A 27,860-nucleotide genomic window follows, 5' to 3' on the forward strand; every position below is an offset into this window, starting at 1 on the left:
CCTCTTATATCGGAGGGTACTGGCTGATTGTAATTGCGATATTATAGCTCTTTAATACCATGGCACTAATTGAACAAGAATATTCAGTTAATAGTTGCAATGAGAGTAGTTATTGGAATAGAAGCAGCTGTGTATGGGGGATAAATCGTAACAGTAATAATATAAATCGTCAAGACCTAGCCCCGGGATTTTACTTCGCTTCCTCTCGGCCTTAAGTAGCTCGGAGCTAGCGGAACAAAATGAAAATGCTAAGAAGTTATGGCTATGTGCTCAGTGGTATTACCCGTTCCTCGTAGCCGGGCGGGTCGTTACCACATAGCTAACTACTTTCTCCACCCTTCTTGCAACACTATGTATAGGTGGAGTAAAGGTATTAAAACGAATTTGGAATGGGCAGCGCTAATATGTGAGTTTACAGCTACTGCATATACTCAATTATTCCTATCATCTGAATCAATTGTGGTTCCGTCCATGTTCCGCATGTCAAAGGATATGGTTAACAGACTAATAGTAGCATCTCCATCTATCAAATTTTGAATCCAAGACATCATGACGCCTCGATCCTGCTCAGATACTACTATGCCCGCAATTCGGAAGACTTTAATACACGCCAGACGAAATCGCCAAGCTCGAAAATATGGGTTCGCGTGCGGTAATTGTAGGCGCCGCAAGGCTAGATGTGATGGAAATCAACCAAGCTGCGATCGATGCCTGGAGAACAAAGACATATGCCTTTACAACAAGTTAAGATAATACCCAATTAAGATAGTTACGGCCAAAACTTACAGTTCTTCTCAAGGGCTCCGTCAATAACATATGCTGTGGCGATGCAGGAGCGAATGGAGGCTCTTGAAATGACATTACAGAGACTGAGAAATGCCACCGACCTCGAGCGCTCCAAATTACTGGAAGAGTATTTTAACAGCGATACAACGAGCCATGAAACTACGGACGTTTCAGGCCACGATGCTCTGCCTGTGGTTGAACGGAATACAAAAGTCAGCAAGTCGGCAGATGATGATTTAACAAATTTATTGGACGAAACCACCGTTACCAGGAATGGGCAGATAGATTTCTTCGGACCAACGAGCCACTACCACGTGCAACGAGAGAAGGGCATACGAATCCCCAGTCGGCTCTCTGTAAGCATGGAAACAGACATCTTGTACGGCTCTCTGACCATTCGTGGTATGCCAAGTGCGGCATGCGCACCAGCGACTCGCCCGCGAGATGACTTGCGATCTGCCCTGTCACCAGAAATTCCAGAACCCTTAGTAAACGAGCTACTAGATGTGTATTGGTGTTGGCCGCACCATTTTCATCTCGTTCTATGCCGAAAGATCTTCATGAGTTAGTGAACCGCAAAAGATACCAATTATCAGATTACTGACAATACATAGGAGATTTAAGCATTTCTGGACCATTTGTGACAGTATTTCTTCTAAACTGCACATTATCTCAGGCAGCTCGGTTTTCGGACAGGCCTAATGCTCCAGAATTAAGTGCTGTTTTTGCCAAAAAGGCACTAGAATGCCTACCTGAAGAACTAGAGAGGGGATCTTCAATCCCAACGCTACAGGGGCTGCTGATCTTATCAGCTAGAGAATGTGCATACGGTCGAACTTCTCAAGGTTGGATATATTCTGGAATGGCATTTCGAATGATGCGCGATCTTGGCATCCATATTTACCCTCACTTGCTGAATCATCGCCTCGGAGGCCAGCTCTCCACAGATGTTTTGGCATTACGGCAACAAATCTTCTGGAGTTGCTACACATGGGATAAAGCTATCAGCATGTGCCTGGGACGCCCACCGATGATTCATGAAAGGCAAGAGATACCGTCTCCAGATTCTTGGCCCGATGGCGAAGAAATGGATAATGATCCCTGGTGTCCTCTTTTACCAACTCCTCTCCCCCCCAACATAAGTCTGACTCAAAAGTCGAATACTGCAACAAGATTTTCGGCTTATTGTCATCTATCTGTAATGATCAATGAGATTCTCGATACTTTGTACGCGCGCGTTCACACGGATCAAGAACTGCTGGATGGATATTTTAAACATACCATCAAAAAGCTTACCAGCTGGGCTGAATCCCTTCCAACTGACATATACTTGCAAGGAGACTCGGGGATAGCGTCTTGCCCACCTTTACACATCCTCCTCTTCAACATGGTATATCAGGCTACTATTGCCTGGTTGTGTCGCCCGTTCCGTGCTCTGGACATCAATGCAAAAGATGCAGCTACAAAAGCTGCTCAAATGATCGATCACCTTGCGACACTCCATATTCGCCGATTCGGCTTTCGAGTTTTAACCTACCTAGAAACATATACAATCTTCGTCGGAGCTACAATTAATCTCTTGGACCTAAAAGAAGGAAATGAAGCAGAAGCAGAAGCAGCCAAAGCACGCTTGGCTTTCAACATTGCAATTCTTCGCAGCTCCCGGAGTACAATGTCAACTATTCAGAGCGCCGAAGTAATTGAGCAGGCCCTGGCGGCCGATAATGGCTGTAAACCGACTATGATTACAAGCTGCACGGAACAGTTCCATCAAGGCCCACTGTCATCCCACTTAATCCAAGAAACCGATCTAGAGGTACAACCGGCAGGTATGGACGAAGCATATAGCTTTGTATCCCAGGATCAACAGTTTAAACCGATGAATGACCAGAAAGACCTGGAAGAATTTAATGTCTTTTATAATTTGGATCTGGGAGAGGTAAGCCTTGAGCGGATGCTAGGATCTAACACCTTGGGTGATGTACAAAACTTCCTCGTGGAGGTCGACTCAAGTGGCATAGTAGGTAATTGTGATTTAAATCACGACGGACAATTGTAGAGGGAGCCATTGGGCTTTTACTTGAATAAGATTTATTAGCAGTAGCAATCGCTGTCACTTGGTTGAAGCCACGGTAATTTCGGCATTGTTCCGATCAGAAAAAATTTCCATTTGTCGACCAGAATAGATACGAGATTCCGGCGCACTGATAGAAAGTCTCGGTATGTTGCCGTGATACGCTATGCTGAATAAGTTTGAGTGAACTATAATGATGTAATATCTAAACAGAGATTCGGTCGTCGATAATGCCTGCCAGCGAGAGGTGGCTCCCAAATGTGCCATGCTAGTCTACATGTCAACAACATATGTTGGCGAAAATCGTATATCAGCCAGACTCCATCCCAATCGTATGGCTTATCAAACAAAAATGCTCATTTAAGCCAAGGATACTCAATCTATTAACCAACGATTGTCTTCCAATGGATCTCCCAATTCTTAGCTACCGGAAGACTCTGGAGAGGCTCCCACCCCCCGTTCTAGAAACAGATTTAGCCGAGGGAATTAACTACCAGGTCCAGGGACGGCATTTAGAAACATTGGTTATTCTCGATGATGATCCCACAGGTACTCAAACGTGTCACGACATTAAAGTCCTCACCACTTGGGATTTGGATATTCTGGTAGATGAATTCCAGTCCCACCCTTCAGGCTTTTTTATCTTGACCAACTCCCGCGCATTGCCATCTAGCGAAGCTTGCGCCCTCGTTCGCCAAATTTGTAAATCAGTTCAGCAAGCAGCTTATATCGCAAAGAAAACATTTGAGATTGTTCTGCGTGGAGACTCGACTCTTCGAGGCCATTTCCCAAGCGAACTCGACGCGGTGGAGGACATTATCGGCAAAGCTGATCTCTGGATTTTTGCCCCCTTTTTTTCTCAAGGGCATCGTGTGACTATCGATGACGTCCATTATATTGCGGATATACAGTCAGACAAGTTGATCCCCGTAGCCAGGACTCCCTTTGCGGGTGACGCAACGTTCGGTTATCGGAATTCAAACCTCAAAGACTATGTGCTGGAAAAATCAGGAGGCCACATAGCGACAAGTGCTATATTTTCAATCTCATTACAAGATTTGCGAGTATCAGGTGTGTCAGGCATAACACAAAAGTTGCTTAGTTTGCCACCCCGCTCTATTATTATTGTGAATGCAGTGGCCGACGCAGATATGGAGATCTTTGTTCAGGGTTTGCTTGGAGGTAAGCCACACTAGCTCTATTCACGCTGCAACATCGTTTGCAAGCTAAAAATCTACCAGCGAAGGCCGTCGGAAGAAAGTGCACTTACCGCACAGCCGCGTCATTCGTCTCAACGCGCCTAGGAATCCAGCCAAAGCCGGCAATCGCTATTCATCAATTCCCGAGAGATGCTTCTTTTAGCAGCACTGGCGGACTAATCATCGCTGGATCATATGTACCTACCACTACGAGGCAGCTGACATCCCTCATCGATGGACGCGGGCCATTGCTTGCCACTGTAACCCTGGACGCGGAACAATTGCTTGCGGACAATGAGCGCTCACGACGCACAATTCTTCATGCTATTCGTTCTGTTAATCATCACATCGCCAATGGAGAAGACACCCTGGTAATGACGAGCCGGAAATTAATTGTTGGCGATGACGGTAATTCGAGTTTGAATATCGGAGGTATAATCGCCGAAGCTTTAGTGGCAGTCCTATCTGGATTAGAGACAAGGCCCCGATATATCATTGCCAAGGGAGGGATAACTTCCTCCGATGCCGCGACAAAAGGGTTGCGTATACGACGTGCCAAAATTCTGGGGCAAGCAGCTCCAGGAATACCACTATGGAAATGTGATGAACCTGGTTCCAAATTTCCTAACCTACCCTTTGTTGTTTTCCCGGGAAACGTTGGCTCGGATACAGCACTTAGAGATTTGGTTGCTGATTGGGCTAGAGAGCTTTAGCTTGTACTGTTTATGAAACTTGATTGCAGCACCTCCTTGAAGAACACATCCTACGACATATCTCGGACCAAGCTATGCAGCCAATATAGAATATCACATGTTCGTGGATTTAGAGGTGTGCAATATTTCTGCAAGTTATAGTCAATTATATCAGCCCGTTCAGTTACATGAAAAATAGAAGTACAAGAAGTCTCAGTGTTTATATCTCGAACTACCTGGCTGTAACTACAAATGCTTTTTCAAGAATTCCAGCTGAATTGCAATATTTTCCTCGAAGGAATCAAATCGGTATGGGCCAAAATGGCCGCAGTTCTTCAAAATATGGAGCTGCTTGGGTTCGCGAGCCTTTGCAAACGCCTGCAGCTGGTGCGATGTAAGAACACTGACGTCATTGTCCCCTAGCACCATCAAGAACGGCGTTGGTGCTATACGATGAATATATTGTATAGGCTCAAACCGAAGCATTCTCATAAGAGTCATAGTGGTAATTTTGTTTTCCCAGTTGCCGCCTTGTGCATGACTATCCTCGAAGTATTGATACGCCACTGCATCTGAAAGCAGGACCTTTGCTGTCCCTGCTTCTGCTTCTTCAAGAGTTGAAGCAACAAGGCGAGTAAGTGGCCACTCTTCTCCGGCACATACGCGTGCCCGGTCTTGAAGAACCTCAGCGAGGAAATCCATGTGTGTTTCAAATTGCAGTTCGCCTGAGACAAAGGGCGCTTGAATAATTATTGCTTTAATGCGATGGTCGATCGCTGCGGCAGTCACGGCCACTCCTCCAGAGTAACTAGATCCCCAGTAGGCAACGCGGTTAGAATCAACTTCTTGAAGAGATGTCACATAGTTAAAAGCGTCAAGGTAATCATCCTGTGCTTTAACTGGGTCAGAATCATATCTCTGCCCATTGCTTTCTCCAAATCCTCGAGGGTCGTATAGGAGTGCATGGATGCCGGCTTCTTGAAATGCCATGGCGAACCTATCGACAAAATGCTCCTTCAATGCCGTAAGCTATAAACGGACCAAGGTTAGCAGTAGCATTGCATCGGCTATAAAACTAGGGCGGTGGAAGCTATACTGCGTCCAGGATAGACATACGCCGGGAGTCATGATGACACATGGGCCATTCCTGTCACTAGCAGGGAAAAACCATCCTTTGAGAGTAATTCCGTCGACTGTGGGAAACGCTACGTCTTTGCGATTGAGTGACATTGTGATACCGGTTGACGGTTTAAAAGTGTAGATCAAAAGATGGCAATGGCTTAAAGACAGCAGGTGAGATTCTAGACAGGTATAGAGTGTAGTGTTTACAATTATATACTTTGATCAAGCTATTATACAAGATGCTAGTGTCATGTTAACATGGCTGCACTCCTAATAGTTTAAGTGCCGTGGTTTGAAGCCGAAACCACTCTAACAGGTAACAATACAATGCCACCCATTCACAGCATTCAGAGAAGAAGTGCGTATCGAGATAAATGCCGTGCTCTCTTGCCGTCGCCAAAGACGGATTTGTTTCAAAAGTTTGCTCCATGGAGAGACAAAATTACATCACTGATCAGAATGCTCTCACAGAAATGCTGCATGTGATTTATACTGGATGCTTACAATATTCCATCAATTTTATTTCTTTTTTTATCAGCTAACATGCCGCGGAATTGTGGTGTCTCTCTAGTTACAGTATGCATTACAATCGAGCCGTCTTCTATGCATAATACAAGACGAAGGTAAAATCTTCACGCAATCAAAAAGAGTGAAGCTTTTGAGCTGAGCAACGCTTTGACTACCGTTACGGAACTCTCGGTCAATATTTTTAACTATTCGAGAGACTTGCACAACACAGTGGGTTCCCCTCGGAGAGATGCCGCAACACCTCTCTGGGGCTAATTTAAGACCACGGCATTGCGGCAATACAAATTTGATAGAGCATTTGTATACGAGACTCTGCCACAACTATAGGATATGCCTGTTTACCACATCGGCGAGTATAACCCTTGATGGGTAGCAGTGCTGCGGCTGACAAACCTCCAATTATAGTACTTTTTCGCCTAAAGTCAGGCATTACGCGAGCTCAAATTTCGCAATGGAGCAACCTAGCTCAAGCAATGGTCGGCAAGATTCCAGGTCTCATTACTCTCTGCGCCAATCCGCCTGTGCCATTCAGCGCATCACGTTCAAAGGGCTTTGATATGGGAATTGTGGCTGTTTTAGAATCTTCTGAACACCTGGTTTCATAGGCTACGCACCCAGCCCATCTTGCGTTTGTCTAGTATAATCGATTCTTCGCTTCAAGAGCTAATCAGAGTTCACAGAGTCCACGAAATGAGAGAGGAATTATGTGAAGATACTTTGGCATATGATCTTGAGTTTTAGCCTTTTTTTCTCGGCTTGAAATGGCTCCTTTTCTCCTAAAAATAGATTGAGAGCTACAATGGATAGAACAGCACGTGTACTTATTTCCTCTTTATTGAGTTCACCTCAGAAGTAGTAAAGTGAAAATGTCAATAACTCAGTGACCTGCACCGAGTAAACGCAAATCTTTATTCTGACTAGGTTCGATGGCTAGTCGGAAAGGTATTGAATGCCATATATTTCAATAGATTAGATATTTCAGATGTTTGAGCTGTTCTCGAATCAACCTAGATTAGGCTACTAGAACATGCAACATACTTGATCATAAAGATTACCACTTAGAAGACTAGAGCTATAATAAGGTATAATCCAGTGTGGGATTACTGTAGGCTGGACTACCCGGGAGTTTATTCCATGGTGTCATCGCTATTATTGCCAAAAGAAAAAAAATTATTACTGCTTTGCAAGCATAATAATCGCAAATCAGTGCCTATGGGATAATTTCGTGCAAAAAATGTATGGAGATGATTTGGTGCGATAAGAAAGCCAACTCCTATCTCCGGTGGCACATCTTTTGTCAGTGTATGAGCTCATGTAAAGCCTGTCGTCCGGCATCTCTCCGATGAGTTTGCCATCCCGTAGCCTGCTAATGACAACTAGCTAACTCGCGGTCTTGATTTACCCAATAATAGCATTTTCTCATATGCTGCAGCAATGTTATAGACAAGCAGACACTTAAATGCATCGTGATCTTCAGTGTGAGGGAAAACTGGTATGGTGTCCCATTCGTGTAGAATTCCGTCCAAACTGGTCATATATTCCAAAGAACTATTCGTCATGCTGGCATCTAATGAAGCTGATAGAGCATTTGAATGGCTATTGCCATTTTATATCCGACGATTTGAGTCTGAGAGTCCTCGGCTTAACACTCCCTTACGCAAATGCCTGCGGTTGCTGGCAGCTCAGCATGCACTGCAGTTCAAAGTATGTCTGTATATCGGATCGTTATCTCCTCATTAATAAATATCATGCGTTAATTATTGGTTAGCAAGATAATATTGGGAACATTTACTTAAGCAGCCCTGGCCGTGACCCGCAACTGCCGCCGATAGGTATATGTTTCCATCTTGATGATTCCAAGTCTCCAGGGACATTTGAAGGGGCTCTACGAGCATTTTTCGCCCTAAAATCTTCCAGTTTGATGTGCGGGGTTTTCCTAACCGGATGGTCTTCTTTATATGAGAAAAGCCTGGGCCATGACATCTGGTTGAGTCGATCGGCAGCCGAAGAACTTTACTCTTCTTATCCGGATCTTAAACAATTCGCATTTATGACTGATGTTGCTGAATTTTCCATGTCTGCTACTTTTGAGATAGTCAAGTCGCGTTCTAACCCAACTCATATACGAGGAAGCCCCGTGCTAGTACAGAAAGCTAAAGAGGCCGCGAACGCTCTTAGCGATATTTCTACTTCAACATTGGTTATCGCGTCGGGCTCTAGAGCTCCAGAAATTCGCATAGAAGGAGATCAGGCCATTCAACTTGGTATATCAGCAGTTCAGATATACAGCGGGTATATACAGGCAATCTTCGATAATTTCGACTAAAGCTGGTCTATTATGTGACTAAGAAGAAGGGAATTGATAGAAGTGATTACAGGCTACTATCGGATGTGAAGATTCAGAGCGCAAATATGACCTCAATCAAATTATTGTGTCTACTACTTTGTCTTCTTATGTGAGGCTAAGATACTATCCGCGAAACTCTTTACGCCTTCTAATATTTTCCTGTTATAACTGTCGAAACAAATCCAAATACAGATAGAGTTGGAATGCTCATTCCCTTCCATTAGTCTAGTGATTGCTAGCAAAAGGCCTAAATATCCCTCCACTATTGCCGTTTCTATTCTCAATATGATACGATGTAGGAGTCGGTATTGGTTCATCCTTCGTTGTGTTGCGAGGCTTGTGATGAAGTCTTGCTATTTGTGAGCTAAAGAGATGTTGCAGGACAGATCAATCAACAATGTTGCCAAATTCTGTTCTCCATTCTTCTTTTCTATATAATGTATTCTATGTATTCTCCATTGTTTTCTTTTCATAGAATGTATGCTCATTGCTATCTATCTATCTCCCCTTCATTCAAGCAATGCAATGAAACAGCATTATCGTTTTGCAGCAGAGCCATTATCAAGGCTAAAATCCTCCCCATTAAATGGTTTAAGCCCGGCACTCACTCTCATACCTACCGCACATGCACTCCAATCCAGCCCTGGACCTCCTATTGTTGCGGCTGTAGTTAAGTGGTTCCATGCCAGATCAACTACGGGAGTTGGAGTTGAGGTAACAGACCCAAGCCGACGGATATACGAGGCATCTTTCATGCCACCGGGCAATGTAAAGCCTGTCTTGCCGCTAAAAGCACCATCTCGTATTTTCTTTCCATAATTAAGCCATGCAGGCGTTGGGAACCATTTTTCTTTTCGTTTTTCAGCATATTATTGAGTTGAATGAAAAAGAGTAAGAGGTAGACTACTTACGAATGAAGTTATAAAAGACGTTCAGGTCGAAGTTTGTCTTCTCAGCCAGTGAGAAACTCTCTGACAGAAGCTCAATGGTGCCCAAAATACAACTGTTTCCGAGTAACTTGAGTGTAGCCCCATCCGCTGTCGCATCCCCACAGTCGATCAAGTCTTTTCCAAGTGAGGGAACGAGATATTTTTTCACACTTTCTCGAGCTTCAGCGTCGCCAGACAGTACCACAAGCAACTCTGCTGACTTTGCCGCCGCGGGGGGGCCAAAAACCGGACAGGATAGAAAATACACGCCATTCTTTTGAGCTTCGGCTTGGAGCGTCTTGGAGGTTGTAGGGTATAGAGTCGAGTGATCCACGTAGATGGAGCCTTTATTCCGGATTTTGAACAGCTCTCTGTAGATAGCCAACGCAACGTCATCATTGGCAAGGCATCCATGGACGATATTACAGTTAGAGCCGATTTCGTGGAGAGAAGCTGCAATTTGGTAGTAACCCGGTGTCAAGTCCTTCGCCTTGTCGGCTGTGCGGTTCCAAACGCGAATTTGGGGGTGATGATGCCGCTCCGCGTAGGTGGCCAGATTCAAAGCCATGCTTGAACCCATGTTTCCCAGCCCTACCCACCCAAATACTTGTCTACTGGACTCCATTTGGTGTATGATTTATAAATAAGAGGTGAAAGGCTGATGATATGGAAAAGAAGAACAAAATTGGGATGTTTCTTATCCCTGTTCGTTTTGTCTCTCCCTATTTCTGTGCTTGATAATTCAACAGGAGCTACTTTATATTGCTTCTTTCATCTTGCTATGGACTAGCTCCCCGTTCTCTGAAATTGTAGGCTTGGATATAGACTGCGCACCGCGGTGTATGTGAGACTATCGGATAACTTCATGGGCAGCTTTAGTAAGCCGTTCTTTTGCTGCCCGGCAACTATCCGCGAAGTATCCCTACCTCGCCCGGTCTTTACGTCGGCATCTCTCCGTTCACATGGTGATAGCAAGTCACGGAGCCCATTACAAGCTGGAATCGAAGAGAGTAAGCCCCTATTCAATCTGACATGATCCGTCAATGCTAACTGACTACAGTAGTTCCCCGCGTTCCCCGCAATGCTAACCAACCTACCTTCATGGTGGCAATCGGCACGGTGACAGGTATCACTTGCTCGAAGACGACATGGGCAAACTAGAACAAATAGAAAATTCCGATAAGCAGCTTTTCGAATCATACCCCAATACAGTACTCGGAAGTTCATCAACGCCTTACAATTGTGCAAGTCTCGCAGATCGGAGAGACCATTTGCCGCAATAATACATATATATCTACACCATACATCTTTGTTCAGGTTAAGAAGCAGCCAAGCATTCGAGTCACATTTATACAACCATCTCTGTCAAGTTGCCTTAGTGCATCATGTCTGCTACCGACGAAACAATGACTGCTGGTGTTGAACATTTTAAACCTACCCCAGCGGACATTGAGATACATAATCATCTGCCCGGAGATCCAACTACGGTACTGTTTAAGAATGTCAACATTCTAGATTCTACGGGCAAGAATCCTTATCTGGGAGATGTTTTGATAGAAGGGGAGCGCATCACCAGAGTTGGTTTGGTTGAAACAGCTACCCCGCCAGGCACACTCATTGTGGAAGGACAAGGGAGGAAGACGCTCATGTCGGGTCTGTGCGATGCCCACACTCACCTGAGCTGGACTGATTCTCCCACCTTGGATGGTATCGCCCGAATTCCCCTAGAAGAACACGTACTATACACGGCTCGTTCGGCAAAGATGTACCTTGACCACGGCTTCACTATGTGCTTTGGCGCCGCATCAGCTCGACCCCGGCTCGACATCGCCATCAAAGGCGCCATCAAGCAAGGAATGATCCCGGGTCCTCGAACGCTTGCAAACGCCCAAGAAATTTCTACTACAGGTGGCGCCATTGGCCCTTCCATAACCAAGTTTGCGGACGGTGTGGATCAGATGCGTAAGGCAGTCCGCGAGTTTCTAGCACTGGGAGTTGACAACATCAAGCTGTCAATGACTGGAGACTACGTCCACGAACACATGGGTAGTGAAGAGACCTATTTTACTCTTGCAGAAACTCGTGCAGCGGTTGAGGAAGCGCACAGCCGGGGAAAGCGCGTGTGTGCACACGCACGAAGTGCTGCGTCCGTCAAGCTCTGCGCAATGACTGGTGTGGACGTCATTTATCACGCATCTTATGTTGATGATGAGGGCATGAAGCTGCTGGAATCAATCAAAGATCGGGTCTTTGTTGCTCCCGCCATCAACTTTCCTCTCACTTCCTGCACAGGCGAAGCCATCCCCTTCGGTCTAACACCGGAGATGGCAGCAAAGAAGAAGTTGAAGGAAGAAGTGGAGATCGCCTCAAGGGCAATGATCAAGATGCGCGAGAGGGGCATTAAAGTACTTCCAGGTGGTGATTACGGTTTTGCTTGGGCACCTCATGGAACATATGCGAGGGATCTTGCTCATTTTGTCAACCTTTTTGGATTCACTCCCATGGAAGCAATTATATCAGCTACTGCATGGGGAGGAGAGCTTATGGGACATCCAGACAAACTTGGGAAGATCCTACCAGGCTACTACGCGGATGTCATTCTTGTAGACGGCAACCCGTTGGAAGACATAGAGATCCTTCAAGACAAGGACCGTATTCATACCATCGTCTTAAACGGACATGTGCATAAGAATATCACTGGCGAGGGACAGCCTCAGAGGGTTCCGAAACCGACCACCTTACCGGTAATGAATGCCGATGGGTCATTTGACTGGAAGATCGAAAGGGAAGTAGTGCAAGCAATAATGAAATAGTGTTCTTACGAAGGCAAAATTGCATCATGAGAAGAAGCTTCCAATAGTGTTCTCTCTCAGCATGAGATAGCAAGCCATTCAACTGGCAAACATCTCAAAGGGAGAGCAAACGTTTTCAGAAGGTGGATAGGTTAGTGGCAAGTGGTGAAGAGAGAAATGAAAACTAAATGCTCTTAAATTAACAGAGGGGAGGGGTTATGTGGTCTACATTGGCTCGTTCTTCTGTGTCGCCTTGAAGTTTGTACCATGTTAAAACCCTTTCGTCGACGAGAATATTAATAAGTGTAGTTCCAACTTAACTGGTAAGACTGACAAGGCCCTTTGAATATTACTTTTCAACCCTTCATCTGAAATGGATAAACTGAGAAAGTGTTTTGAAGGCGTAGAGATGCAGAGGGCTAGGTTATCGTAGGTAGATGGCTAGAGTAGCGGACGAGCGGCTCTTCGGGGCGTTTAGATTCAATCTACATTTAGATATGTTATTGGAGAGAATACGGCCACAACCGTAGCTATCCCCGTCCATGATCAATTGGAACGACTGGAATTCCTTTATTGCTGGATGATTATTTTCGTTGACGGTCACTAAGAAAGAACAACGACGTCATGGTGTAACGTCGCAATAGTATCTCGTGATAATGAACTTGCTGTTTCTCAAATACCGGACTCCAAATATATCAATGATGCTTTGACTATGCTAATGTATGTTAATTGTATGACTATGTCCAGTGGTAGTGTGGGTGCTGCTGGCTTAAAGCTCACTTCGCATAATACGTAGTAGTTCTGGCTGGACTTATGAGCTCTAATATCTCTCTCGGCCAATGGCTTTCGCACTTGTATATCCCACCATTTTACTAGATCGTGTGTGCTGTATCAAGGAAGCCGGAGACTCTCCGGTACCCTGCTCATCCACGCAAGTCCGCTCATCTCCGTGTATATGAGCCTTGCCATTGCGACTTATTCGGTATTTGCTCCGCCGCCTTTCCCCGCGCGCGACTGCGTAGGATGCCGAACGGGGACATTAAATCGGGCGATGATTTGTTTGAGATACCGGGATGTGCGGACAGTACCATATCCAGCGCACTGTAGCGCGAGGTTATTAATGTGCTTCAAAGCGTAGCTCGTTTGCGGCACACTTCCACCACAGGCAATTGGCTACATTAACCATCTATTATTTGGCTAACAATTTGCTTTTCGTGGACTACCACGGGTTTACCACATATCCCTACTATCTTTTCACGAAGGGGAACGTCAACAAGAGAGAGCAAAGAACATTGAAAACAACCAGAAAAGGGCTTCTGTGGGTTGAAATTAGTAGCAATGGGCTCCGAATCACCGAGATTAACTCGATATGCCGCCTTCGTGCACCTGGAGACAGGTGTTACGCAGATTGGCCACCTGGATTTGCAGGCTGGAACAGTGCAACCTCTACAGTTTCTTTCCGGTAGTCCAGTTGAGAATCTTTTCCAGGTTATTGAAGCTGGGTCCCTGCCGATAATTGCATCCGGTGCCGCAATCCCATTGGTTTCTACCAAACTTCTAGCGCCTTTATCAGGCCATGACATTCTAGCTGTCGGCAAGAATTACATGGACCATGCAAAAGAGTTCAATTCTTCAGGATACGATAGTTCGGATACAGTGGACCGACCGAGTCACCCCGTGATCTTTACAAAGCGCGCGACATCTATTATTGGAGATGGTGATGAAATATTTCTTCATCCGGATTTCACGAATTGTTTAGATTACGAAGGAGAAATTGGTGTAATCATCGGCAAGGCGGGTTTTAGAGTTTCGAAAGAGAACGCACTGGATTATGTATGGGGGTATACAATCATTAACGATGTTACAGCACGGGAGAAGCAAAGAGACCATAAACAATTTTTCATTGGCAAGTCAGCCGACACATTTTGTCCTATTGTAAGTGGACATATATAAATTATGTCAGTAATTGTCTACTTACATGCCTTTAGGGTCCTGCTGCTGTCCCCAAAGAAGATCTGCCCTCCATCTTACGGGTCCAGACGCATGTGAACGGCCAGTTGCGACAAAACGCAACAACTGAGGACCTAATCTTCGATATTCCGACCTTGATTAGCACGATATCTGAGGGACAGACTTTGCAGCCCGGCGATATTATCGCTTGTGGCACGGTATGGCTCTCGATGCAATTTTATTCTATGTTAGCTAACAAGTCTTCAAGCCCGCTGGAGTCGGTCTCGGACATACCCCTCCACTGTACCTGAAGAGCGGCGATGAGGTTACTGTCACTGTCCCAGGAATCGGGACCCTTCAAAACAGGGTTTCAAGCGTCAATGAAGCGACCAAGCCGCCAGTCTCGCAGTCAGCTTTCAAGATCAGCAATGCTTCTCGCTCACTTAATGCTAACGTGGGGTTAACCAGCATCAACGGCAAACCATTAAACTACCGACGTCTCGGTTCCGGCAAGACAAATATCGTTTTTGTTCACGGCCTTGGTGCCACCTCCGAGTTCTACTCGCCGATTATCTCCCACTTACAGCTGGAGCAGGGAGCCACACTGCACCTCTTCGACTTTGAGGGTCACGGCCTTAGCCCAACGCATCCGCTTAGTCTGCTGACTATGGAGTCTTTGGCAGCCGATCTGGCAGGCGTCTTTAAGCATTCAGGCATCAGTACATTGTGCCCGGCTACGTTGGTTGCGCATTCTATGGGTTGCATAATCGCATTGACTTTTGCACTTACAAATCCCGGCTTGGTAAATAAGCTCTTCCTCCTGGGTCCACCACCCTCACCACTACCGGAGCAACTAAGAACAAATACCGATACGCGTGGCTATATTGCTCAAACACAAGGCATGAAAGCTGTCGTCGATGCTGTCGTGTTAAATGGCACTTCGGAAAACACGAAAAGAGTAAACTCTGTAGCTGTGACAGCCGCTCGGCTGAGCTTGCTTGGACAGGAACCAACGTCCTATGCTAAGGCGTGCCGGGCGTTGGCAATGGCTACAACTGCATTGCCGGTCGAGGCTATAACGGCACAGACGGTTATTTTGACGGGTACAGAGGACATTGTATCGCCGCCGGAAGTGGTAGAGGAATACTCTCGGCGTATCAAAGGAGCGAAGGCTGTAGTGTTGCCAAATGTCGGGCATTGGCATACTTATGAAGATGTAACGGCGGTATCAGAGCAGCTGAAGACTTTGCTATAGATAATTTCACCAGACAATAGACAATATACTTTGCTCTCAGGCCTAGAAAGTCATTAGATTATTGACATGTGTATAGAGGTTTCGTTGTTGTTCAAGTACTAAGAGCAAATCACAAAATCACAATGTCAAGTAATGCAGGCTGGTATCATAAACAGAGTCACAAACATTTCTATCTGAGTTTTTAAGCTCCTTAACTTTCATTTCCTAGAGAACCTTTTCCAATTTTGCTCCATTATTAAACCTTTCGCACATAGAGTTCCAAAAGCAGCGCAGTGCTTGTCTATATAAGTGGTCACTAGCGTATTCATATCAACAAGGCTAGGTCCAGGCAAGCGCTGCAAGCACTACGTGATATGAAAGACTCTACTATTACCAACTTTTCTCCACCTCCAAGATACTATTGATCATATCATTCACTGTCTTCTTCCATGGCAGAGGCTCATTGTATCCCAAAATCTCCTTGGCTCGGGAAGTGTTGATCGTAGCAATTGGGGTCACCCGCTCTACACGAGGATTTCCAAGTCGGTACTTTAATTCCGGGCGAGTCGCCGCAACATGTTCACTCACGTCACACATTCGGAAATTACGGCCCACAATGAGGATACGTTTCCTTCCAACCTCAGTAGTAGGTGGAGCAGTTAGAGCGAGAATATGAGCACGAGCGACGTCGCGGACGTCGACGGCAATGGGTATTGCCAAAGATGGAGGTAATTCGAGGAGCGAAGAACCCGCAAGAAGGAGGCTGTAGAACCTACCAAGCGATGGGTGAGTTCTCAGTACCTCTTTCTCAATTTTTGTACCTGTCGCGAGCGGTCCGTAGATAAAAGGCGGATTAACTGGGAATAAATTAGTATATTTGGACTTGAGACTCTGGATTTGGCGTTTGATACGTACTCGTTGTAACATCCACTTCTGGGTGCTCATCAGCGAACTTCCATATCTCTTGCTCAGCAAGTGATTTTGCAGCACCGTGTAGCCAAACAGGGTTTTTGTTGTGTCTACGGCTAAGAACCTGCTCGGTCGTTGCAGGATTCCAATCTATTTGGGAGTCAACGAATATCAGTTTGGGTGACTGAAAACTTGAGTGAATATTGACATACCTTTCTCGGTGAAGACATGATTGCTGAAACAAGCCGCAGGATTCCCCATATCTACGCACGCACTCCAACTGCTAGTAAAAACAATCCTCTTGACATTAGCTTTCGCCGCTTGGCGAGCGATATTTAATGTGCCATCAACAGTCCCTAGTATCACTCTCGTTACGTCCGTTTCACCAACATGAGGTGCAACAGCGTGTATAACAATCTCTACACCTTGGAGTGCAGTGGTAAGGTCTCCAGTGGCAATATCAATGATCTCAACAACTTCGACATCATCTCCAAACTGCGTCTTGAAAGCATTGGCCTTTCCTGGGCGAGATGTTCTAATAATGAGGTTAGCTCTGGACGAGGGAAGATTGTGACCCATAACTTACACCCGGATTGGATAGCCAGCTTTTAGGGCTTGTTCAACAACGTGGGCGCCTACATAACCTGTGGCTCCGGTAACCTATTGGAAAGCATATTAGGCTACATATATATAATTGCCTCTTGTTGATGCTGGCTATCGTACTAGTATTATTGGTTTGGAAGCCATTGCTGAGATTGGTAGTTCCGATGACATTGAATAAAGTAAGTATATAATGTCAACGAGAGTTTGGTGCAGTTGGTGAAGAATATTATGGGGAAATCATCTAGCTGTAGCAATATATATGATTGATTGCTCGGTAGGAAGTTCAAATTTAGTAATAACTATTATTAGTAAGTTAAGCTTGGACTGTGGCATATGTCAAGAATAAAGCCAATGACTTGTTTCTAGTAATTTTTGTTGATGCTTGTCTTCCCTCCTATTGGTCAAGTTCCAGCTATACAGTATTGTTGTATAACATTTGGGCGACAGTAACACAAGGAGAATAATTACTAACCATTTAGCTGCGTTATACTCTGCCAAGCCTTTCAAATTCAGTCCAACCACCCCGCCTTTTGATACAGCCAATTGACCTTTTTCGATAAGAGATATGACTTACTCCTCGAGTCAGATAAGTCCCTGCCGTACAACGTAGATGCTGTAATACATTGAAATACCTACTAGCCACCGTTTCACGGAATCGTCGTTCCATTTGCTGGAGTAAGATAACTTACGTTCTGCATACGTAATAGTAATTATCATAATCACCGTTGTTCTAAGGATTGAGACATTTGACGCTCCGAGTTTGAAGAGCGTTCAGATGTATTTAAAATCTGCAACAGAAGTCTTGGGGAAAGACGGTGATACGTAGAGGATCGAGCATTGCTTTGAGATAAGGAAGCTATATTTCCATATGAGTCGATAAGAGGAGACCAGGAGTAGAATTCCTTATTCAAGTATGGTGACTCTACTTGTTGGAATGTCGATTGATGGCTAAGAGATAATGGAAAATCTCTACAGAAACTCAATGATTATCCAATAAACCTGACAGTTGCAAGTCTCAATACCCAGGTACTGAGACAAAGATGGCGAAGCCATCAATAAAAATTATCCGTGATTTATATCGTCACAGATCCTACACTATGGCTTCAGTAATACATCGCGCCCCAGCAGTCGCAGCCCATCCCTTGCAAACGAAGCTGCACTGCCTCTCACCCGTAGCTCCCACTGCAGCTCCTCTATTCTTGCAGTACACCACGTCTTGTCTTCTTCATCCACACCAGGTCTTGAGCCAAGAAGATTAATAAGCGCCCCAATCTCTGCTACCTGGTATGCGGCTGCGCTTCCCCAGAAAGAAGCCGTGTGCTCTGGTCGTAAGGCGCACAGGAAGTCGATGCCCGCTTGCACTTTGGCTTTGCCAGTTTGAACAAGCACATTGCGTAGTGATTGCGGCATATCGGGCGTCATGGAGCGGACCAGGGCGCGGTAGAGTGCGATTTCGACCGCAACGTAAGCTAGGTGGAGAGCACCGACGGCACAGAGCTCGCGCGTGGTGCTGGTGTTATCAAGCAGGAGATGCTGGGGCAGCGCAGCGTACCACTCGCGGATCTTCAGACCCATTGGCTTGGCCAATGCTACCATTTCCACGATGCTCATCTGCTCAAGAGTACCTCCACGCCGACACGCGGCAGCGCTGTAGAAGGTAACCGAAATCTCGCTCAGCATTTGGGCTAGTTCTGCCTGTCGAAGAAACACTTCCCAGCCGACAGAAATCGCGGTGTGCTGCTGCCCATTGGCTCCAGGATGCAGCTCCGGATAGTCAGAATCCGTACACGATACAACGGCCCAGTCGGATTGGTGGATGAGAAACGGCCGTCCGTCGATGTACGAACCCCATCGATCTTGTGTATAAAGCGCCCAGGCCAAGCGTCGACGCAGCCCTATTTCCCACCTAGGAATCGACCAAGAGCTGCAGTCAAGATGGATGCCAAGGTCTTGCGCTACGGCGACCAATTGGGCAGTCAGCATACGATTGGTTGCAAAGGTATGCGCGAGTCCACTCTGTGCAGCACGGCGACTGCGATGCAGAAGCAGAAGCCCGGCCTCGAGAGTGCTCAGCTTGGGTCGACGCATGTCGTGTGCAATGGTCCTCATCGCCAGTTTCTCGAGTGCTTTGGCATCTGGCAGCGAATTCTCCTCGCTAGCAAGGCAAGAATCGTACAATTGCCAATCTAGCGCTATCAGATAGACGGCTGCCAACAGAGAAGGGGCAAAGTGATGATGTGAAGCGCGGTATTTTGTGATGAATACATCTTTGTGCAAGATGGGAAAACTAGGATGGACGATTCGAAAGTACAAATCGACGAGCGTTGACCCCCATGGCCGAGCAATCGCCTCGATGGCGTCAACATCTGCGATGCGCTGTGCTTCTGAGGCGGATACCTCATCTGCGTGGACAAGGAACACGGTTCTGTCGTCCAGGCGGCGTTTCTTGGACGATTTAGATGGAGCTGTACCAGCAGCTGGGAGTCGGAGGTCCGTCAAGCCGATGTATTCTGCATGGGTCGTGAGATCCAACCCCAGAGTGTTGCTCAATACCGCCGGGTCCGGCTGAGCAATCGTTTTTGCGTAGGGGTCCGAAGCCGACAATGCCACATCATCTGTAGTCTGAGCGGCTCCCTTCCGGGAATGCGCCGGTGAGCTTGCTGAGCTAGGTGGCGATGCGACCAAGTAAACAGGCTGAACAAGATCGGTTTCCTGCTCTTGCTCCTGCTGCTGCTGTTCATGTTGCGTTGTCATAGACGCATTGCGAGTACGTGACGGCGGCGCGTGCACAAATGTACACGACTGGTCGTGAAAGGTACACAGCACACATCGCGGCTGACCGTCTTGTCGCACGCAGCGCGTCTTTCGAATGCGACAGGTATCACAAGGTCTTGAGCGATTGGATCCTCGCCTCCGTTGTTGTGCGGCCTTGGACGGTTGATGAGCAGGATTCTGCGCATTGGGCGACAACATCGATATCGAAATGCACTTAGAGTGCAACGATGGGTCGCGCCATGAACTACAATGTGGAGCAATCGTTGACACTCGGAAGATAGTGAGTGATTGAGTGTTGCCGCTCGGCGGCGGTGCGAGTTGAGTCGCGTTCAAAGAAAGATTCAACCAAGATCTTGGAGATAATCATCGGCGGCGCCCCCGCCTGAACCGATCAGCGGCCAGAAAGATAAGATAGGTAGCTCAGATTAGTAGATGAGTTATGTAAGAGAGCTGTGGCTATTACGGACTAACACACGCCTTGGAGGCTATCTGCGTACTAACTGCTGTGGGTGTGTTGTTGATATGATCCGCAAGCCACCTACTTAAGACCGCGGTGGCCGGCGGCCGAGTTGCGCCGGCGGCGGGAGGCACTTACATCAAAAGTCTGTATTCCATATATGCACTTGGATGTACTCACTCGTCGTTTTCTCCCTGCCACTCACTCTCTTCAACTTTGATATCGCCTGGCCGGCGCGGTCATCATTATCGCCCACTTACTCGGCCCATCATGAGGGAGCTGCAATGGCATTCCTTGATGGGGCGCTCGGCTCCTCGAATTCTTGAGACAATTTGCACCTAGTGGTGATTTGTCTATTATTATAAGCAGGGCCTTTCCACCCAAGCGACCTCGCTGCTACCAGTCTTCATTCTGCCTTGTCCAGCCTTAGAACAGGGTGTATCTTCCAATATCTTTTCCTCGTCAATCCGGATCTCATAAAGACATTTCTTTGTATCGACATTTCCTTAATAGAGAGGGCAATACCGGTATAATTGGCGTGAAAAAAAAAAAAACATGACCCGAATAAGCCGATCGCGCGAGGGTCAATCCCCCCTCCTCATTCACGAATGGAGGGCAGTCCAGGCATCGGGTGACGGTTTACAAAGACTCAACTCACTAGTTCAGAGAGAGCGCAGCTCTAATGCGGCAACACGTGCCTGGATCAGTATTTGCACAGACGAGCAACTCAAAGAGCAGTGGGATCACTTACATGCCTCCCACAAACAGCCAACTTCCCTCCCCTTATACGGCGTCCCCTTTGCCGCAAAAGACAACATAGATGCAGCAGGCTTCACAACCACGGCGGCTTGCCCGGCATTTGGCACCACCCCTGCCACTGAAGACGCTTCTGTCGTTGCCAGGCTAAAGGCAGCTGGTGCCATCCTCATTGGCAAGACCAACCTCGATCAGTTCGCTACAGGCCTCGTCGGAACTCGGTCACCGTTCGGAGCGGTTCCCAACAGTTTCGACCCTACGAGGGTAAGCGGTGGATCCAGTTCGGGCAGTGCCGTTGTGGTCGCTCGGGGAGCTGTCCCATTCTCTCTAGGAACCGACACGGCGGGCTCCGGTCGTGTTCCCGCCGGCTTGAATAACATCGTCGGCCTGAAACCCACGCGCGGCGCTCTGAGCGCAAGAGGAGTGGTGCCGGCTTGTCGGACACTAGACTGCGTGTCCATCTTCGCGCTCACTGCAGATGACGCCGAGACGGTGTTGTCTGTCGCAGAGGGTTACGATGCGCAGGACTCTTACTCAAGGATCCGGCCGTTGCACACCACGCATACTTCAGACTCTGGATTCGGACACAAGGCGAATGCAAGGCTGCAGCCCGTTCTGGCTATTTGTGCTAATCCACCTTGGTTCGACCGCGATGACCATTCTCCTTCGTATGAAGCTGCCCTCGACAGGGCTAGATCACTTGGATGGGTACTACAACCTGTCGACTTCACATTGCTTTTCGAGCTCGCGTCACTGCTTTACTTCGGCCCATGGGTCGCGGAGCGTTACCAAGCCATTCGAACCTTTATCCAAAACATAGAACCAGATCAGATGGATCCCGTGGTGCACAAGATCATCAAGCAAGCGGAGAGCTTTTCTGCCACGGACGCTTTCGAGGGCGAATACAAGAGGCAAGACTTGACGCGCCAGATCGAGCTGGCATTTGCCGCATACGATGGCCTCCTTGTGCCCACATCACCCACATTCCCAACCTTCGAACAGATCGCGCTCAGCCCTGTAGAGGAGAATTCGCGACTGGGCACTTATACCAACTTTGTCAACTTTCTAGATTGGTCCGCCTTGTCGGTACCTGCGGGATTTCGACACGATGGGCTGCCGTTTGGGATCACATTAATTGCAAATAACTGGCAGGAGCCGCACCTGTTGAGATGGGCTCGGGCATGGTTAGCTGGCCAGACAAGGACACTTGGAGCTGTGTCTGCGCTCTGTCTCGAGCCGGCACTTTCGAAACCCCAAGAAGCACACGCTTCGGAGAAGATGTCAGAGAAGAGCATCAGTGTCGCCGTAGTCGGCGCTCATCTCTCGGGTATGCCTCTGAACAAAGATCTTGTCTCGCGTGGTGCCGTTCTCAGCCGTAAGACGAGGACGTCGAATCGTTATCGTTTATTCGCTCTTCAGAGTAAAAGCGGCCCGGCTCGGCCAGGTCTGCAGCGCCTGCAGGATGCACAAGCCGGGGCAGAGATTGTTGTCGAGGTATGGAAATTGCCCGAGACAGCTTACGCTAGCTTTGCCAACACCATTCCTTCACCACTTTCCTTCGGAAAAATAGAGCTTAGAGATCACTCTTGGGTCTCTGGCTTTGTTTGTGAGCCGTACGGCCTTGAGGGAGCGGTCGACATTACGCATTTTGCGGGTTGGCGGTCCTACATCAGTCATCTGAATCAGTCAGAGCCAGCCTCACTTGGCTCAGTGTCCACAGTCTTGATAGCCAATCGCGGAGAAATTGCCGTACGGATTATAAAAACGCTGCATCGGCTGGGCCTCAAGGCAGTGGCCGTGTACTCGAGCGTCGACGCCGACTCCCTTCATGTTCACCTTGCGGATCTGGCCTACGAGCTCAAGGGTCAATCCGTGGCCGAGACCTACCTCTCAATCAGCCAGATTCTTACCATTGCAAAGTCTTCAGGAGTGGACGCGATCATCCCGGGCTATGGGTTTCTAGCTGAGAATGCTGATTTCGCCACCGCCGTTGAGGAAGCCGGTATCACCTGGGTTGGTCCTACTCCAGCACAAATGGTCGACCTTGGCCTAAAGCATCGCGCACGCGCCCTTGCAATTGAATCCGGTGTTCCTGTGGTTCCTGGTTCCAAGGGCACGTTGACATCACTGGACGATGCCCTGACCGAAGCGCAGAACGTGGGCTACCCACTGATGCTCAAGAGCACGGCTGGTGGCGGTGGCATAGGTTTGAGGCGTTGCGCAAACGAAACTGAGTTGAGGGACGCCTTTGAAGGAGTCCAGCGCCAGGCAGTTGCTAATTTCGGCGACGGGGCCGTCTTCATCGAACGCTTCGTTGAACTAGCGCGTCATATTGAGATCCAAGTCATCGGAGACGGCAGAGGAGCTGTCGTCACAGCTGGCGAAAGAGACTGCACACTTCAACGACGACACCAGAAGATTGTTGAGGAAAGCCCCGCGATAATGGTACCGGAAAGACAGCGTGCGGCCATGAGGGCTGCTGCTGTGAGGCTGGCTGCTCACCTAAGGTACCGGAATGTTGGCACGATTGAGTTCATCTACGACGTGAACAAGGACGAGTTCTACTTTCTTGAAGTCAATACTCGCTTGCAGGTTGAGCATCCAGTAACCGAGCTGGTGACGGGCTTAGACCTTGTAGAATGCATGCTGCAAGTTGCTGCCGGTCAAGAGGTTGAACTCTTCAGCAGCCCAGTCAACCATCTCCCAACAACAGGGGCGTCCATTGAAGTGCGATTGTACGCTGAGAGCCCTCTGGAGCAGTTCCGTCCATGTGCTGGGACGATGAGCAAACTGAATTGGCCCGAATCCCTACGCGTGGATACCTGGATTGATGAGGGCACTCACGTCACGACGCTCTACGACAGTATGATTGCCAAGCTCATTGCCGTGGGATCGGACCGTCGCGAGGCTCTAGAGCGACTTGCAGACGGCTTGAATAACACGGTTGTTGAGGGCGTCCAGACAAATCTCGACTATCTGCGGCATATTGTGGCATCGGAATTATTCTCTTCGGGAAACTTTCATACCAAGTCGCTGGACTCATTTCAGTTCATTTCTTCCACTTTTGAGGTGATTGAGTGCGATGGAAGTGTGTCCGTACAAGACTATCCTGGCAGATCTGGTTACTGGAGCGTTGGAATCCCACCCAGCGGCCCAGCTGATAGTCTTTCTTTTCGCCTCGCCAACCGACTTGTGGGCAACGAGGACGATGCTGCAGGGCTTGAGTGTACGCTACACGGACCTCGTCTGAGATTCCATCGTGATGCAGTGATTGCCGTCACCGGCGGTGAAACACTCTTGCTCATCAATGAAAAGCCCGCCCCTCTGAGCACGACTTTGCGCATTCAAGCCGGACAAACAGTGCACGTGGGTGCTATCACAGCCGGCTACCATGTCTACATTGCCATTGGTGGTGGTATCCAAGTTCCATCCGTTATGGGTAGCAGATCAACCTTTGAGCTGGCCAAAATGGGAGGCTATAAGGGTCGTTCGCTTCGTCCACGAGACATTGTGCCCATAGGCACTTCCCAAACCAAGACAATCAGATTACTGTCCTGTCCTGTAATATCAATGCCAAAGCAGGTTGACGGTAGGAGCTGGAGGATTCGTGTACTCCCCGGACCACACGGAGCGCCTGACTATTTCACCCATGATGGCCTCGTAAAACTATTTTCCAGTACATGGAAGGTACACCACAACAGCAACCGTCTCGGCATCCGGCTTTCGGGGCCCAAGCCGGAATGGGCGCGCGATTCGGGAGGCGAGGCAGGGCTTCATCCGTCCAATATCCACGACAGTCCTTATTCCATTGGAAGTGTGAGCTTTACGGGTGACGAAGCTGTAATTCTCGGATGCGATGGGCCGAGCCTTGGAGGCTTTGTCGTTTTCAGCGTAATCATCTCTGCAGATCAGTGGAAGATGGGGCAGCTGCGGCCAGGAGATTCCGTATCTTTCGAGCCCATCTCTTCTCAAGCAGCACTAAAGCTGGACAGCGAATTTCAGCGTGCAATATCACAGATCAGGCTGCCATACGACCTCGGGATTGAAGCAACAGTCGACACCCCCCATCTCGACGGCCTGGAGGTCGTTCTCGGAAATACGACGCACAATGGCCACGACTATGTTTGCCGCCAGGCTGGAGATAACGCACTGCTCATAGAGATCGATGGCACCTCCGACTTTGATCTTGCGAGAAGCTTTGAGATCTTTGCATTCTGCGAGCGCCACCGTGAACAGCCTGTTCCTGGTGTCCAAGAACTTACTCCGGGCGTGGGTACTATTCACGTCATTTATGATCATGGGCTACCGGCTGCTACGTTGATCGACCGGCTCTTTGCTCACCTAGCGACATGTCAATTAAGACGCAGCATCCCCTCAAGAACAGTCCGACTACCTCTCGCCTTTGATGATACTGTCTGCCGGGCTGCTGTAGAGCGCTATGCTTCTACAATCCGTGGCGAAGCTCCTTGGCTCCCAAGCAACATTGAGTTTTTGCAGGAGCTGAATGGTATTGAGGATATATCGGTGCTCTTGCACAGCGCAACTTTCCTCGTGGTGGGCCTCGGTGATGTCTTCCTTGGCTCTCCTTGCGCAGTGCCACTCGATCCCCGTCACAGATTGTTTGGAACCAAGTATAACCCCTCACGCTCTTTCACACCGCGTGGAGCAGTAGGCATTGGTGGGCAATACCTCTGCATTTATGCGACTGACTCGCCAGGCGGATACCAGCTTGTTGGAAGGACAAAAGAGATATGGGCATCACCGGAGACTCTGCCGTCCACTGGTAATCAGCCACCCTGGCTGTTCCGCCAGTTCGATCGCATAACCTTTTACCCGGTGACAGAAGAAGAGCTGGACAGCCAACCAGCGGATAAGTTGATCCAAATTGTCGAGGGCGAACTGGATCTTGCATGGTACAAATCTCTATTGGCTGATGATAAGCAGCTCATCACGCAACACCGGGCGCAGCAAAGAACATCGATGCTCAATGCGCCCTTCTTCGAAGATTTGTCAAAGCCATACATTCCCAAATCCCGCACAGTAAAAGGATCCTCCAAGGGTGACAATGGGAGTGCCTATGGCACACAGGTACCGTCAGCGATACCGGGACGTTGTTTTGAAGTGCATGTGCAGCCCGGACAGAAGATTACCAAGGGTCATCCACTGGTAAGTATTGAGTCGTGCAAGATGGAGGTTGTCGTCAGGAGCCCCCTTGATGGAGTGTGCAGTGCTGTGCTGGTCGAAGCCGGCGATAATGTCGACGCTGGAAATGTGTTAGTAGTTATAAATTAAGCTACCCGAAGTTAAGCGATGACAGCTTATTTGCACACCTGACTACACGTAAACGTTCCAACCAGTACAACTTCTTGGTACAGCTTTTCATGGGCCGCGGCCTCTTTGCCATGAGGTAGTCCAGTTTCACAGACTGAAGATCTTGCTAAACCTATTATATCTTTATACCCTGTTCGCTATGGTATGCATAGATCCCTTGACAGTCTTTAATATAACAGTTTTGTAATTATCTATGGTGTTACTTCAAGTTTGAATTAATACTCTTTTCTATAGTGAACCATGAGTCGTACAATGACACAAATATGAAATCAATTATAGAGTACTTATAGCCTATTGGCTTTGTTTGCAGCTTCTCTGTGAAATGCTCTTGACACAAAGGTTTATTCAAATCCAGTATCCAGTGTTTAACACTGCATATGGTCATTCAACTTGTCATAAAAAACAGACTTGTCAAGGACAGATAACAGCCATCAAAGCCATGGAAAAACTGGTCTAAGTATAGGGTAAGTTCCTATGCGAACGCTTGAGTGGCTAAGTAGGTTCAATGTTGTTCAAGCACTTCCTCCGTTCTCTTCTTATGTTTCCAATTACTTAAAATTTTTATCTTTCCATTATAAAGTCTCAAAGGAGTTCCTCTTAAAACCTGCATAATATCTTACCACTTATCAGTTCGAATAGTAAGCTGGGCTTAATGCATACGATAGCTACACGGCTTTGCGATTAGTAGTTCTAAGACAGCAGCTTGATGTGATCTTAACTACCCGTTGGTTCCACTTTGCAAGAGACCAACTGTAAGCTACCCTCACAGTTAGGCCGGAAATCCCTAAAACGCCCGAAAAATTAATATACTTCTATTTATAAGGGAAATAAACTATATTTAATATTATTTTATTTACTATTTATTTAGAATTATATTCTTTAAGAAATTAGTAACTATATTTAATTATTTTTTATAAAATTCTTTTTTTATTTTTTTCTTCCTTTAGTATTTTTATAATCTTCTTATATATTAATTTAGGTAATATTTTTAGCCTAAGTAAAGTTAATAATAATAGTAAGTTATAAAAATCCTCCTTACTACTAATATTATTAGTAAAGTTAACTAAAGTCTTTTATAATACTTTTTATATAACTTCCTATATTATTTCTTATATTTTCTTTTATATAGCCTTATTATTTTTATTATTAATATTACTAAATAGCCTTAATATAATATTTATTAAATTATTAATTACTATACCTTAGGAATACTTAAATATTTAATCTAAAATCTATACCTTAGTCTAGGTTTATTATAAAACCTCCTTTATATACTATAACTAAAATTCTAATATATTAATTATAAAGAGATTTTTTTTATAGTTAATAAAATAAAAATATTTTTTATTTTAAATTTTAAAAATAAAGAATTTTTT

General features: G+C 47.0%; 10 protein-coding genes across 10 annotated transcripts; 6 read left to right on the forward strand and 4 right to left on the reverse strand.

The window, feature by feature from the left end:
- Nucleotides 1-458: 458 nt before the first annotated feature.
- On the forward strand, nt 459-2,970 carry V8C40DRAFT_259582 (transcription factor domain-containing protein). The gene is made up of 3 exons (XM_083219005.1): nt 459-743; nt 800-1,350; nt 1,401-2,970. Exons 1-3 carry the CDS (start codon nt 550-552, stop codon nt 2,843-2,845), a joined length of 2,190 nt encoding a protein of 729 aa, XP_083067017.1. The 5' UTR covers nt 459-549; the 3' UTR covers nt 2,846-2,970.
- Nucleotides 2,971-3,256: 286 nt separating this feature from the next.
- Nucleotides 3,257-4,928, forward strand: V8C40DRAFT_284937 (uncharacterized protein). Its single transcript, XM_083222253.1, has 2 exons — nt 3,257-4,042; nt 4,102-4,928. The coding sequence occupies exons 1-2, from the start codon at nt 3,265-3,267 to the stop codon at nt 4,770-4,772; spliced, it is 1,449 nt and encodes a 482-aa protein (XP_083067018.1). The 5' UTR covers nt 3,257-3,264; the 3' UTR covers nt 4,773-4,928.
- A 6-nt stretch (nt 4,929-4,934) lies between these two features.
- V8C40DRAFT_284939 (alpha/beta hydrolase) lies at nt 4,935-5,981 on the reverse strand (the record flags this gene model as incomplete). The annotated part of the gene is made up of 2 exons (XM_083222254.1): nt 4,935-5,780; nt 5,868-5,981. 2 exons carry the CDS (start codon nt 5,979-5,981, stop codon nt 4,998-5,000), a joined length of 897 nt encoding a protein of 298 aa, XP_083067019.1. The 3' UTR covers nt 4,935-4,997.
- Nucleotides 5,982-8,322: 2,341 nt separating this feature from the next.
- V8C40DRAFT_278802 (uncharacterized protein) lies at nt 8,323-8,727 on the forward strand (the record flags this gene model as incomplete). The annotated part of the gene is made up of 1 exon (XM_083221110.1): nt 8,323-8,727. The coding sequence occupies one exon, from the start codon at nt 8,323-8,325 to the stop codon at nt 8,725-8,727; it is 405 nt and encodes a 134-aa protein (XP_083067020.1).
- Nucleotides 8,728-9,284: 557 nt separating this feature from the next.
- On the reverse strand, nt 9,285-10,245 carry V8C40DRAFT_271639 (NAD(P)-dependent oxidoreductase; the record flags this gene model as incomplete). Its single annotated transcript, XM_083220286.1, has 2 exons — nt 9,285-9,598; nt 9,660-10,245. The coding sequence occupies 2 exons, from the start codon at nt 10,243-10,245 to the stop codon at nt 9,285-9,287; spliced, it is 900 nt and encodes a 299-aa protein (XP_083067021.1).
- An 817-nt stretch (nt 10,246-11,062) lies between these two features.
- V8C40DRAFT_284943 (metal-dependent hydrolase family protein) lies at nt 11,063-12,892 on the forward strand (the record flags this gene model as incomplete). Its single annotated transcript, XM_083222255.1, has 3 exons — nt 11,063-11,093; nt 11,154-12,397; nt 12,887-12,892. 3 exons carry the CDS (start codon nt 11,063-11,065, stop codon nt 12,890-12,892), a joined length of 1,281 nt encoding a protein of 426 aa, XP_083067022.1.
- Nucleotides 12,893-13,807: 915 nt separating this feature from the next.
- Nucleotides 13,808-15,674, forward strand: V8C40DRAFT_284944 (bifunctional fumarylacetoacetate hydrolase/alpha/beta hydrolase family protein; the record flags this gene model as incomplete). The annotated part of the gene is made up of 3 exons (XM_083222256.1): nt 13,808-14,404; nt 14,458-14,637; nt 14,688-15,674. The coding sequence occupies 3 exons, from the start codon at nt 13,808-13,810 to the stop codon at nt 15,672-15,674; spliced, it is 1,764 nt and encodes a 587-aa protein (XP_083067023.1).
- An 847-nt stretch (nt 15,675-16,521) lies between these two features.
- On the reverse strand, nt 16,522-17,309 carry V8C40DRAFT_278805 (uncharacterized protein; the record flags this gene model as incomplete). The annotated part of the gene is made up of 4 exons (XM_083221111.1): nt 16,522-16,712; nt 16,775-17,097; nt 17,149-17,222; nt 17,286-17,309. 4 exons carry the CDS (start codon nt 17,307-17,309, stop codon nt 16,522-16,524), a joined length of 612 nt encoding a protein of 203 aa, XP_083067024.1.
- Nucleotides 17,310-17,835: 526 nt separating this feature from the next.
- On the reverse strand, nt 17,836-20,515 carry V8C40DRAFT_155765 (Zn(II)2Cys6 transcription factor). The gene has a single exon (XM_083211369.1). It carries the CDS (start codon nt 20,136-20,138, stop codon nt 18,261-18,263), a length of 1,878 nt encoding a protein of 625 aa, XP_083067025.1. The 5' UTR covers nt 20,139-20,515; the 3' UTR covers nt 17,836-18,260.
- Nucleotides 20,516-20,523: 8 nt separating this feature from the next.
- V8C40DRAFT_259591 (bifunctional urea carboxylase/allophanate hydrolase) lies at nt 20,524-26,770 on the forward strand. The gene has a single exon (XM_083219006.1). The coding sequence runs from the start codon at nt 20,953-20,955 to the stop codon at nt 26,443-26,445; it is 5,493 nt and encodes a 1,830-aa protein (XP_083067026.1). The 5' UTR covers nt 20,524-20,952; the 3' UTR covers nt 26,446-26,770.
- The last annotated feature ends 1,090 nt before the right edge of the window (nt 26,771-27,860 follow it).

This window comes from Trichoderma camerunense (genome assembly GCF_050948025.1).
Source record: "Trichoderma camerunense strain CBS 138272 chromosome Unknown V8C40scaffold_37, whole genome shotgun sequence".
Taxonomy (NCBI): domain Eukaryota; kingdom Fungi; phylum Ascomycota; class Sordariomycetes; order Hypocreales; family Hypocreaceae; genus Trichoderma; species Trichoderma camerunense.

What these genes read in the sequence shown, in the direction of transcription:
- V8C40DRAFT_259582 (XM_083219005.1), top strand. Translation starts at nt 550, where the DNA reads ATGACGCCTCGATCCTGCTCAGATACTACTATGCCCGCAATTCGGAAG. An exon ending in GACATATGCCTTTACAACAA is followed by an intron (nt 744 to 799) that starts GTTAAGATAATA and finishes GTTCTTCTCAAG; the next exon opens with GGCTCCGTCAATAACATATG. An exon ending in ATGCCGAAAGATCTTCATGA is followed by an intron (nt 1,351 to 1,400) that starts GTTAGTGAACCG and finishes GACAATACATAG; the next exon opens with GAGATTTAAGCATTTCTGGA.
- V8C40DRAFT_284937 (XM_083222253.1), top strand. Translation starts at nt 3,265, where the DNA reads ATGGATCTCCCAATTCTTAGCTACCGGAAGACTCTGGAGAGGCTCCCA. An exon ending in TGTTCAGGGTTTGCTTGGAG is followed by an intron (nt 4,043 to 4,101) that starts GTAAGCCACACT and finishes AAAATCTACCAG; the next exon opens with CGAAGGCCGTCGGAAGAAAG.
- V8C40DRAFT_155765 (XM_083211369.1), bottom strand. Translation starts at nt 20,138, where the DNA reads ATGTTGTCGCCCAATGCGCAGAATCCTGCTCATCAACCGTCCAAGGCC.
- V8C40DRAFT_259591 (XM_083219006.1), top strand. Translation starts at nt 20,953, where the DNA reads ATGACCCGAATAAGCCGATCGCGCGAGGGTCAATCCCCCCTCCTCATT.